Source organism: Brassica napus, chromosome C3 (assembly GCF_020379485.1).
Source record: "Brassica napus cultivar Da-Ae chromosome C3, Da-Ae, whole genome shotgun sequence".
Taxonomy (NCBI): Eukaryota; Viridiplantae; Streptophyta; class Magnoliopsida; order Brassicales; family Brassicaceae; genus Brassica; species Brassica napus.
Window position 1 is genome coordinate 66,705,598 of NC_063446.1, and position 13,723 is coordinate 66,719,320.

At 35.5% G+C, this 13,723-nt stretch overlaps 1 protein-coding gene across 7 annotated transcripts; it reads left to right on the forward strand.

Annotated features, from left to right (window-relative positions):
• The first annotated feature begins 11,013 nt into the window (after positions 1–11,013).
• Positions 11,014–13,510, forward strand: LOC106426986 (protein ROH1-like). Of its 7 annotated transcripts, none has more exons than XM_048752892.1 (4): positions 11,014–12,480; positions 12,599–12,664; positions 12,745–12,868; positions 12,965–13,510. In XM_048752892.1, the coding sequence occupies exon 1, from the start codon at positions 11,307–11,309 to the stop codon at positions 12,396–12,398; it is 1,092 nt and encodes a 363-aa protein (XP_048608849.1). In that variant the 5' UTR covers positions 11,014–11,306; the 3' UTR covers positions 12,399–12,480; positions 12,599–12,664; positions 12,745–12,868; positions 12,965–13,510. The 7 variants fall into 7 exon arrangements, with proteins under 7 accessions (XP_048608849.1, XP_048608852.1, XP_022567674.1 ...); XM_048752895.1 differs by having other exon boundaries at positions 11,015–12,350; positions 12,444–12,480; positions 12,602–12,664; positions 12,745–13,510; XM_048752893.1 differs by having other exon boundaries at positions 11,016–12,350; positions 12,444–12,480; positions 12,745–13,510.
• Positions 13,511–13,723: the final 213 nt, after the last annotated feature.

Genomic DNA, 13,723 nt, shown 5'->3' on the forward strand with positions numbered 1-13,723 from the left:
AAAACTATTATAACCTCTGCAAATATATATTATTAAATTAGTCTAAAGTATGCCAAGTAAATCTTAATTATGTCTCACCAATTTAACAAATTTAACTCTTATAAAATATATAAAAATATAAAGATGTTGTGAGATAAGTATGTATACAAAATCTCAAATAAAAGAATTGACAAATTATATAATTTTAAACAAAAAATATTTTATATAATAACTTAATAATATAAATCGTAATCAAAAACACTAGTATTTGTATCACATTTTTATTAACCAAAAAAATATGTGATTTCGAAACGCAAATCAAAATCTAGATTAATATAGATTTTAATTTTCATTTAAAAATTAAATCTCTCAAAAAAATTTAAAACAAAAAAATATATCCGCCCTTTGGAAGGGCGGGTCAAAATCTAGTAGATTTTTATAAAGTTTTGTAACCAATATATGATAAGAGCCTATTTGAGAAAACTTTATAACAACTTCAGTATAGATTTTTAAAAGTTCTGATTTGAGGACGTACGGGGTATTCATGAAATATTCTTAACAGGTGTTATTTTAATAGCCTATTTTTAAAATAAAATTTAAATAGATAAATATATTAAACTATACTTTTTATTTAAATATTCTCTTTCTCGTTAAGAATTACAGAGTTTGTGTTGGTCTAACAAATGTGACATTATGTTCAAAAATAATAATACAAACTAGGTTAAGACCCGCGCCTTGCGCGGAATAAACATTATATATATATATTATTTTATATATTATATGTTTATAACATATTATGAAATAATAAATATATATTGAATAATTAAAAAGTCATTATCTACTTATATAATTAAATTGTTGCAAACATATAAATAAATTTTATAAATCGAAAAATATTTTTTTATTTGATGTGATATATAATTAAATTTAAATGGTAGTAACATATATATGTTATATTTTAATATTAATATTTATTAGATGATGATTTTTACTCATATTTTTTATCATTTGTATCTGTTATAGCAAAAAAATCTAAATTAGTGATAACAAAATTTTCACTGTGGGATTAGTGGTTTAAGTAATTTATAATATTTTTAAAAATTAAGTTGTCAATATTTTTTCAAATTTTTTATCAAAAAAATGTTCAAAGTAAATTTCAAAATTAAGATATTTATATGTTTTTATATTGCATATAGTTTAATTTAAAATGATCAATATATTTATATATCTTTTATTTTTGATACTTATTAAATGAGACTTTCAACTTATATTATTTTTTAATTATTTGTATCATGTCATTACAAAAGTTTTAAATCATAGATCACAAAATTTGAATGTGAAACTTTTAACAGTTTTAGTAATTTATTCTCATTTTAAAAAATTCAAAATATAATATATAAATAATTTTTTAAATTTTTATTATATAGTTACTATGATTGTTTAATTTATTTTAATAGCTTAAAATTAAACAAATATAATTATAATACACACTTATTTTTATCAAATCTTTATTATTCAAAATCATTAATTGTCATATATACTTTAGCCACATTAGGCAATTCTGTAATCTTATTTAAGGAAATAATGAAGCACATTTAATAATGTATTTATTGTGGTTTAATAAAAAGCTTATTATATATTTAGATGGACCAACCTATTTCTCTAGGGATTCTAAAAATCATTATAGTGTTGACATGTGTCTACAAACAAATGTTGCAATGCTTTTCAAATAATATATAGGGGATGTGACATTACAAGTCTAAACCAAAATAAATATTAAAAAAAAAACAATACATAAAAACAATTTTTAATAGATCATTAAATTTTGGTCTCTGTTTTCAAAACGTAGATTTTGTTTCCTATTAAAATAACATAGAAAAGAGAATTGTTTTTAAATGAAAATTTTATATATGTTATTAAAATTTCATTCGAAGTGTAGGATATATCATTTAAAGTTCAACTTTTGAGTTGTTTAATGTTTTTGACATGGTAAAAACTTTTCCCTTTATTTAAATCATAAATTCTTCATCCGATAACTAAAACACCGGGGTAAGTTGTGCTTCTCTATGCTTTTGGGATTTCTGTTTATGCATAAACATGACGTGTACATTAGATATTGAATTATCTTTTGGTTTGCAGTCGTAGAATTATATGGAATATGTAAACTTGGAGTAATGATCCGAACTCAGGTTAACGGCCTCCTCCCACTTATCACTAGCTCCACTCTAGAATTTGACAATGGTGATGAAGTGATAGCCACTCTCCTCTACGAGAAACTAGAAAAGCATTGTAAGATCTGTCTTATGCTGGACCATGAGTTAGAAGACTGCCCTCAAAACCCTCAACAAAAAGACAACAACAATAAGAAAAGTAACATACAAACGGAGGGGAAGAATGAGGAGTTTTCGAAGGGGCGTAGAACGTATCAGGATAATCCACATCAGGCAAAGGAGAGTAGCAGACACCAGGATGGCTTTATGCGTGATGCTAGAAAGTCTGCAAATTTTGAGCCACCAAGAGAAAGACGATCCCAGGAAAGCCAAGGGAGACACCAACACTCTCGGTCATACTATAGACCAGAATCATATCATAGCCACCAGCACCTATCTCCAAGATACGACGCTGCGGTGGCTCGTAAACCTCGATGGGTAGAAACTGGAAGGAGAGTGTCACCTTCTGTACACACGAGAACAAGAGAGGAGCTACAGACAAATAGTGTGACGCGTGAGAGAAGACCCACACTCGAGGACAGGAACTCCTCTGCTTATATCTCGGGCCATAGACCCATTACTGAGCTCAACTCGCTGGAAAGGAGGCAAGGAAAGGGAGAAACGTTTGTAGTCCCAACACATGAAGAAGCTGTGGAAGCTGCAAGATTAGAGATTAGGGAAGCTCTGAACCAGTATGCTAATTGTGCAGATCCTACAGAAAGTGCTGCAAGAAGAGAACGTGTTAGGTTGGCTGAGGAAACAGGAGAAGTAGATGCAAATGCTAATAGCATAGCAGCAGATACAATCAACATACTCCCTGTATGCAACCAAAGCGAGAGTATAGAGTACTTGGAAAACACTACCAGAATTCCGGCTCTTCTAAGATTACAAAATCCTGTGGATATAGGAAAAAGTGAGCCAAGAACTGAGGAAGAGCGGATCCCAGTCAAGAAAAGACTTGGAAGACCTCCACTAAATAAAAATCAACCTAAGCCACTGGGAGTCAGAACCACTACAGCAGCTACGAAAAGAAGGACGGTGGCTCAGCTGAGAATCTCTCCTAAGAGGAAAGCTCCCCCGTCATCTTCTACAAGGGGTGTAAAAGCAAGGAGCAAAGAACCAGCAGGACAAGCAAACGACACGACAGCAAACTCTCAACCAAAATCTCTGATTGTACCTGGGATTTCAAAGAAGAAGGTGGATTTTCACAATCTGCCAGCTCCAGTTCCTTAAAGATCATAAGCTGGAACTGTCGTGGGTTGGGGAATACCATGACAGTCCAGCGACTTATAGAGATGCACAAGAAGCTCTCGCCCGATATCTTATTCCTCTCGGAGACAAAAAATTCCAACGAGTTTGTCCTCCGTAAATGTAAATCGTTGCGTTATGAAAACTCACTGCTGATACCACCCCAAGGGCATGGAAGTGGAGGGCTCGCCCTGTTCTGGAAGAAGGGGATAGAGCTTAATGTTAAAGACTCTTGTAAAAACATTATCAATGCAGAAATGAAATATGAAAACAAGACTTTCCTGGCATCATTTGTCTATGGAAACCCTGAGCCGGTCTTGAGAAGACAACTGTGGCAAAAGATTGCGAATGAGGCAACCACCAGAGACATGGCATGGATACTCACAGGAGACTTTAACGACATTGTTAACGAACATGAGAAAGTTGGAGGTCGCACCAGAGCCGAAGGATCATACACTGACTTCAGAACCTTCCTTTCAGAATGTGATCTCTACGATTTACCACACACTGGAGATTTTCTCTCTTGGAGAGGAGTGCGTAATGAGGAAGTGGTGAGATGTAGACTTGACCGAACGCTAGCAAACAGTCAATGGTTCGATACCTTCCACTCAGGCGTATGCGAGTATCTAAAGTATGAAGGTTCAGATCACAAACCTATACTCACATGCTTTGATTTCACAAGGAAGAAAGGGAAAGGCATCTTCCGATTTGACAGAAGACTGAAAGACAACCCTGAGGTCAAGTCACTGGTAGAGAAGACATGGAAGGAGGCAGGGACTAGACCGGTCCACTACAAGATTTCTCAGGTCAGAAGAGCAATTATTCTTTGGAATAAAGAGCAACAACGTAACAGCAGAATCCTTATTGAGCAATGGAAGGAGGCTCTGGATAAAGCTATGTCGAGCAATAGGAATGAAGGTGAAACCATAGCCAAACTAAACGCTGACCTGACAAAAGCTTATCTCGAGGAGGAGGCCTACTGGAAACAAAGAAGCAGAAACTTATGGCTCAGCCTCGGTGATAAAAATTCTGGATATTTCCACAGTATCACTAAAGGAAGAAAGGCAATTAACAACTTCTCGGTGATAGAGAACTCAGAGGGAGAACCAATCTTCACGGACAACGGGATCTCTAAAGTTATTATGGAGTATTTCGACAATCTCTTCAAGCCAAGTCCTGGTGAAAGACCAGAGATCGTTAATGAGGCCCTTCTCCCCAAGATAACTGACGCCTCAAACCAACACCTCATTGCTATACCAACTTCAGAAGAAATCCACTTGGCTCTACTTGCAATTCATCCGGGGAAGGCTCCTGGCCCGGATGGATTTTCAGAAAGTTTCTTCCAAGCGAATTGGGTAACAGTTGGGGCGGATATTGTTAAAGAGATACAACATTTCTTCACATCCGGTAGCTTACCGAGAACCATTAATTCCACACATGTCAGACTGATACCGAAGTCTACCACAGCTAAGCTTGTTTCGGATTATAGACCAATAGCACTTTGCAATGTCTACTATAAAATAATCTCGAAACTGCTAGCGCATAGACTGAAACAGATCCTCCCTGACTTGATCTCTGAGAACCAATCTGCTCTTGTTCACGGGAGAGCGATCACTGACAACATCTTAATCTCCCACGAGGTTCTGCACTTTCTAAAAACATCTGAGGCCTCTAAGCACTGCTCTATGGCCATCAAGACCGACATGAGCAAGGCTTATGACCGTTTGGAGTGGGATTTCATCGAAGCTGTGCTGCTGAGACTAGGCTTCCACGCGGTTTGGACTAACTGGATCATGCAATGCATAAGGACAGTGACATACTCGTACCTTGTCAATGAATCTGTGACCGGGGTGGTTACACCACATAGAGGCATCCGACAGGGAGACCCCCTGTCTCCATACATTTTCATCCTCTGCAGTGAGGTACTGTCCGGCCTTTGCAGAAACGCCCAGGAGAACAACACACTGCAAGGCATCAGAGTAGCCACAAACAGTCCTCGGGTTAACCACCTATTATTTGCAGATGATACTCTGTTCTTCTGTAGAACAAACCCGAAGAGCCTCAGTACTCTCAAGAAAATCCTCCAGCTGTATGAAGAAGCATCTGGCCAGAAAATCAATGCTCAGAAATCAGGGATCACTTTCTCTAATCTAACACCACAAGCGCTCAAGGAAAAGATCAAAGAAGAACTCGGTATTGAGAAAGAAGGAGGAGCTGGGAAGTACCTTGGGATTCCTGAACACTTTGGGAGAAAAAAGAGTGATATGTTCACGTTTGTAGTAGATAAAATCAAACAGCGAGCGGCGGGGTGGTCTACAAGGTACCTCTCTCTGGCTGGAAAACTCACACTACTCAAGAGTGTACTCTCCGCCATACCAAATCACCCTATGCAGTGCTTTAAACTCCCGCAGTCCCTGTGTCGAAGAATCCAGTCAGCTTTCACCAGATTCTGGTGGGACGCTTCTCCGGAGACTAGGAAAATGTCGTGGATTGCATGGGATACCATGGTGAAGTCAAAAAAAGACGGAGGGCTGGGCATCAGAGACATTCAAAGTTTTAATGACGCTCTACTGGCTAAAACCAGATGGAGAATCCTATCTTCACCTTCCTGCTTACTAGCTAGAATACTCAGGGGAAAATATCTCCAAGATAAAGACTTCCTACATGCGGCTGCTCCTGAGTCTTGCTCTCACGGGTGGAGAGGAATTTTGATAGGAAGGGACCTCATTAAGGAACATTTGGGATGGGTAATTGGAGATGGCCAGGAGACAAAGATCTGGAGAGAACCATGGCTATCTTCAACTGCGCAAAGGTGTCCAATGGGACCAGCTCCGGAAGACAGATCAGAGGCAAAGGTCGCTGAACTGTTCAGAGAAAACTCCAGAGAATGGGATGTTGAGAAGATAGAAGGATTATTCCCTATGCTGGCAGGAGAGATCATGACCATCAAACCGAGTAAATGGGGAGGAAAGGATAAACGCATCTGGCTCAACCATAAATCCGGAGAGTATTCCACCAAAACAGGCTACTATGCAGCCCTGGAGAAAAATAAACCTGGCGCTCTAGAACCCCTCCAACCAGCACAAGAGTGGATTGACGATGTCTGGAAATTGCCCATATCTCCCAAGCTGAAGCTGCTTATCTGGAAAATTAAACATAGAGCAATCCCGGTGGGTGAGATCTTAATGGCAAGACATATACTACCTACTGCTAATTGCATTCACTGTAAGGGCTCAGAGTCTATCCTCCATTTATTCTTCCACTGTCCTTTTGCACAAAAGGTTTGGGAGCTATTACCTGTAATAAACGGCCTAGCCCCTTTGCTCATTAACTCATTTAATGAGGGCTGGCGATTGGCATTGAAGGCCACCACACTCCCACCTACTGGACTTAATGACTGCCCCTTGATCCCTTGGGTAATTTCTGCACTCTGGACAACAAGAAACCTTAAGATCTTTCAACAGCGCCGCTTCACACCTCAAGAGGTAATATCAAAAGCTATCATTGATGCTAAAGAGTGGAAGTTGGCTCAAGTAGTACCTATACCCCCAAAGCGAGGCGTAACCCCGAGGAAGATCGACGCCGACTCAGTGGCCCTCTGTCGATCGGATGCAGCGTGGAGCAATGAACACAATACCGCGGGATTGGGGTGGAGCTTCTCGGTTAACCAAAATGAGAGATTCCTCTCTCACAGTGATTTTTTATCTTTCGTTCGATCACCCCTTGTAGCGGAGGGATTGGCAGTACGAATGGCGATGGAACATGCGATCGCACTTCAGCTCAAACAGGTGATCTTTGAATCGGATTCAGCACAATTGGTGGCAGCAATTGTCGAACAATCTGGCATCTCTGATCTCCATGGAATCCTGGCTCACATCTATCTTCTCTCTTTGCAATTTGATTCTGTCTCTTTTAGATATGTTAATCGTTCCTCTCTCTGTTTTGAGGATAACTTGGCTAAGCAGGCCCTCAGAGGTGCTCAGAGGCCCTGTAAGAAACTCACTTTAAATTTTAAGTAATGAAGTATTTGTGAACAAAAAAAAAAAAAAAACTTGGAGTAATGATAGTGACGAATGAGCAAGTAGTGAGATATTCGAAAATTATGGATTCATGATTTAAGATATTTCTGATATTCTCTGCGATTAAAACATAGGGCAAATCTCCAAAATAGCACATTTCTAAGTTTATATCACAAAAATAGCACTCAAAAACTAAAATGACCAAAATAGCACCTTTCTAAGTTTATCCTTTGAAAATTTTAATTTTTTTATTTTTCAAAATTTGAAATCTTATCCCCAAAATCTCATTTCTCAACTCTAAACCCTAAACCCTAAACCATAAACCCTAAACCCTAAACCATAAACCCTAAACCCTAAACTCTAAACCCTAAACCCTAAACTCTAAACCCTAAACCCTAAACCCTAAACCCTAGACCCTAAAATCTAAACCCTAAACCCTAAACACTAAACCCTAAACCCTAAACCCTAAATCCTAAACCCCACCCTTTAACTCTAAACCCTAAGTTTGTGACTTTTGATAAAACATTAAGTGCTATTTTTGTGATTTTTGACTTTGAGTGCTAGTTTGGGAACATAAACTTGATTTATTGCTATTTTTGTCTTTTTCTCTAAAACATATCTGAAACTTATTTATTTTATTTTATTTTTAATACAATGCTGTTAGTATCTATCCAATATCTTAGTAAAATATATCTGAAACTTTTTTCGTCAAAATATATATATATATATATATAAATATATCTGAAACTTTTTTATTTTTAAAGAAAGCAAAAAGCTCATGTATCTTCTCTTTAATCGTTTTTTTCTCCATTTTTGTCAAGCAGCTTTTCCTTCCTCTCATTCACAAGTGTGTATATCTTCACTCATGTCCTCAGATTATCTCTATAAATTTACAAATAGGTTCTTTCATGATATCAAACTTAGATTTACTGTGTCTAACTATGCTTGTTGTTTTGTTCTGAAATTAGTTTTGCTTTTGTGTTCAAGTTATAGAACAGAGGCTCTGGTTTTCTTCATTGTACAACTTATTTCGGCCTTTGAGTTTGCCGTAAACATATGCAATGATATCAGAGAAAACACAAAATCAAAGGATGAATTGGACAGAGAATTAGAGAAAAAATAAATATAAGAAATCTTCTGTGATTCATCTGCACGTTAAGTTCCTGGTTGTGTTTAGATTTTCAAAACTCTAAACGAAAACAACTTAAAAACACATATTAATTCATGAGGTAACTAAAAACAAAAATACTACTAAATAGAAAAATGAACTAAAGAACATTCCATTGAAAAAAAAACTATAAGCGTAGATTTATCTTAAACATAAATATTATTATTTTATTATGTTTTGGACTTATATTTTATTTATCCAAGTAATTAATCTGGAGAAAATGTCTTTTCACATTTAATAAAGTGTAGTTTTCGAAAAATAAAAAATGAGGTGTATTTTTTAAATTTCAAACTATAAATAGGGTATTTTCAATTATCCTTTAAGAAATGTTAATCAATGTTATTTTCTATATTCAATGAGGTTTGATATTATTTAATTTTTTTGTGTGTTTAAAAAAGTTAAAACAGATGCTAGAATTTTAGTTCTTAAATTCCGTGAGATTTTTTTTACCATTTAAATTATTTGTATTTTGATATTCGATGATATTTCCAATATTCATTGAGATTTGTTACTTTTTACAATAGAGTTACTAAATGAGCAGGTGTCTTCCTGCACCATGTGCAATGATAAATTAATTTAAATAATATTTTTTTTAAAAAAATTATATATTTTATTATTTTCTTTTAATTTAAATTTTGATTTAATTAAACAAAAAATTAAGATAAAATATACAGTTTTATTCATTTTAAATTATATTTTAAAATAGATATGTATATATTTAAAATTATAATTTGAGATAGATTTTCATCTATTTCTTTTGGATAAAATATAGGTATTAAATCAACTTGCATAAAATTAATAAAATATTTGATATAAAAGTTGTATAATTATCAAAAAATAAAATTAAACAATATTTCTAAAACTTTTAGATATATAAAAGAAGCTGAAAACGTTTTTTTAGTAATAAAATGGTATAATTATATAAAATAGAAATAAATAATATTTCGAAATTTGTAAAATATTCTTATATTTTTATTACTATGTTATTTAATGTCATATTTGAATAGATTTACTTTATTGATGATGTATAATTTACTACTATATTCTAAATCTGTACCAAACATATAAATAAACATCTAATGTTTTATTTCGGTTTGGCTACCCAAACCACCTCATGTTTAAGTAATAGAATAGTTTTTTTCTGCCAAAAAAAAAGACATGTATAAAAATCACTTGAGGAATAATGTCTAGGGGATAAAATACATTCGGATTTGTTAGTTCATATATTCAATGATATTTGTTATCATTTGTATAGTTTGCGTATTAAAATTTTTTAAAACCATGCTAGGTTTTTAAGTTCCTATATTAAATGAAACCTGGTGGTAACCCACTTCCCGAGCAGAGTTATGAATTAAAAAAGATTATAACTTTAAAACTATATAAATTAATTTATTGGTGTAATTTAAGTATGTTTGAAAACAAAATCTGTAAGAGTAAACAAAGACTTATATAAATTTATTATTAATTTAAGATAAAACAAAACATAAGCAACTAACTAAAATTAACAAAATATATATGATAAGATCCGCGCCTTGGTGTAATTTAAGTATATTTGAAGAAAATAAATATGTAAGAGTAAACAAAGACTTATATAAACTTATTATGAGTTTAAGATAAAACAAAACATAAGAAACTAACTAAACTTAACAAATATAAACATAATCTTTTATTACCATATTTTAAAAATAATATCGATTGATATATGGTTAGAAACTAACTAAACTTAACAAAATATATAATGCGTATTCGATCACTTAAAACATAACTTTGTGAACCCTAAGCTTAGTATAGTTAGACCCTATACCTTATAATCAAATCCCTAAACCGATATAATCGAAACCCTAAACCCTATAAATAGATTAACATCAACATACAATCTAAAGTATACAATACAAAAAGCATTTCACACCATGAAGTATATTATACGATATGATTGTTTTATGGCATAAAAAAGAAGATAATACGAAATGTTATACAGATATGAAGAATTACAATAACAATCGTTTTATGTTATACGGTATGATTGTTCTATGTAAATGATATGATTGTTTTACTCTAACAATATTATAGGGTAAATTGTTTTCTAATATTAAAAAGGTAATCCTATGAAATATATTACTCCATCAATTTCATTTTCATCGTCGTTTCACACTTATAAACATAAATTAAGAAAATATTTTTTTTTTCTATTTACTAAATAAAAACGTCATTACCATAACCATATTTTAACTAATAGAAAATAGTCTGGAATATAAAATCAATAAATTTTGTATTGAAATTATAAAAAAATATTTATTTTGAAACAAAAATTTTATTCTACAACGACAAATAAAACGAAACGGAGGGAGTATATATTATTTTTACAAAATTTCAAGAATAGGGTGTGGTTTTGTGTTTCTGTTTGTAATAATATCTCATTTTGAGAAAAGAATTTGACGTCAATAAGAGTTAAAGACCAAAGACGAATATTCTATAACTCGCGACCAAAGAAAAGAAACAAATCTAAAGAGCATTAAAAACTCTCTCCGACAAGACATGCTTTCCACCATTTCTCTTTCATCAAATCTTTCTTGTTCCCTTCTCTCTCTCTCTCTCTTCCAAAAATCTCTCCTTTATCCCCGCAAAGAACCAAAATAATAAAAAAAAAAACTCACTCTTTCTTTGATTCATCACACTCGACTAATGTCGCCGGCAACAGAACTTAACGGCTCGTTCCTCAGCCGACTCAGCTTCCGCCGCAACCAGATCGTCTCAATGGACGTCAACCACGAGCAACAGCTCCAAGAACTCGAGTATTTCAAGAACCACGTCTCCGAGCGTTTCTCAGAGTTCATCTCTCCATCGCCGCCGTCGGATCCAATTCTCTCGATCCCCTGGCTACGGAACCTCCTCCACGTTTTCATCTCCTGCGAAACGGAGTTCAAAGAAGTCCTCCCGACCACGGCTCAGATCTCGAAAACGCCGTCGCTGGAGAAGGTTTTGTCGGAAATGCTCGATCGGATCTTAAAGTCGCTCGATATCTGTAACGCCGTCGTTAACGGCATCGAATCCGTTAAACAGAGCCGGCGTCTTGCGGAGATAGCCGTAACGGCGCTTAAACAACGGCCGTTATGTAGCGGGAGCGTTCGCAGAGCCAAACGCGCGTTAACAAGCCTCCTCGTTAGCTTAAACGCCGATGTGAAAGATAGGAACAGTGGTGGTGGAAGTAGTAGACGGAGGATAACTTCGCGGTCGTGGTCGTTTGGACAGCGCAGCAGCCACGTCGGCAAGAATTGGTCTGCAGCCAAGCAGATTCAAGCGATGGTGGCTAATCTTGTGCTCCCACGTGGAGCAGAAGCGATGCCGGTTTACATAATGAGCAGTGTTATGGTTTTGGTGATGTGGGTGCTTGTTGCGGCGGTTCCTTGCCAGACAAGCAGCGTTCCTGTGGCGCCGTTGCAGCTTCCTAAGCATCAGAGCTGGGCTAGCAATGCTGTGAATGTTCAGGAGAGGGTTGGTGAAGAGGTGAAACGGAAGGAGAAGCGTGGGGGTGGGTTGATGGAGGAGATGCAGAGGATGGAGAGTGTTGGGTTGTTTTTGATGGAGTTCACGGAGAGGTTTAGGTTTCCGGGAGAGGAAGAGGAAGAGGTCGAGGAGAAGGTTGATGAGATGGATGAGATTTGTCGGAGAATGGAAGTGGAATTGGAGGATTTGCAGAGACAAGTGAGGGCAGTGTTCCAAAGATTGGTGAGAATCAGACTTGAGATTGTTTCTGTGCTTGATCTAAATCTGTAAATCTTCAATAACAACATTAATATTTTTATCTCTTTTTTTTTCTAGATAAGACTAATCTTTTGAAGATCTTGATGTGTATAAGGTACAATTCGTATACATATACACCATGTTTGGTTTCTGGTATATGAAAACTGCAAAATTATATTGACTAGAGATTAATAGATAAAATTCATAGTGTCCTGACTTGTGATTGTTTCCAGAAGCTTTCCTATGTTTCTTACCGGGGCGCTTTGGTTCTGTTCTGCTTCCATTAGTGTCTGAAGCAGGTGTGTATTGTTGATGTGTGCTCTTCTGTCAGCTATTTCTTTCAATGTATGCAACTCAAGATCTTTAAGAAAATTTACAGAGAGTGAGATAAACTGTCTGGAGGAAACTCATGTGCTTGTCTGGTGTGGATGATTGGACCGCACGGGTGCCACACTTCCTTATCAAAATCTCAACTATGATCGTTACCTAAATGCACATCTTTCGTAAGTCAATCATCACGTTTTGAGGAAGAAGGAAACTAAAGTTAAACACACTACTATCATTGTCACCTTTGATTTAAAGTAAATGTCTTGAAACAGACGACAATGGGAGAAAAAAAACTTTCACAAAACCCAAAACAGCCTGGAGATGCACGAAAACTCATGAGAAACTTAAGGAGAAAACCAAGATTACATACTTAGAGCAACAGCAGCCTGTGGACTTACTTTTATAATCTCAATTGATTTGGTGTGAAGTAGGAATGTCAAACAGGTTGATCCATCCCGTCCCGTCTCGTACCGCAGCGGGTTCGTCTTTGAACGGGTCACGGCGGGTCAGGCCGCGCGGGCTGCGGTCCTCAAAATGGCTGACCAAACCCGTACCGCAAAACATGTAGGCCTTTGCGGATCGGCCCGCGGGACATACAATTACAAACGAACATATGGCTCCTGAACGCTTCAAGACATGATTCATGACGCTTTATCAGTTTCATGACGCATCAGTAAGTGAGTTTAGTCGAGGATTGAACTAGATAAGACAATAAATACACTTGTTAGTTGAAGATTTTAGTTGGATCAAAACACTAGTTTATTTACTTTTATTAGACTCCAAACATTTTAAAAATAAATAATACTTTAGTTGCTGAATCCAAATATTATAACTCATAAGTTCATAACAAATACTTTAGTTTTCTGAATCCAAAATTAAATAAAACCAACACCAAATCAAAGATGCTAATCCCAAAAATAAATAAAAAGAAAACACCAATCACACTTCTTGTTCTTCATCTTTATTACCAACAAGCGACAAAAAGATGGAGATTTCTCTTCTTCACCATCAACTTCATCTTCTGCGAATAA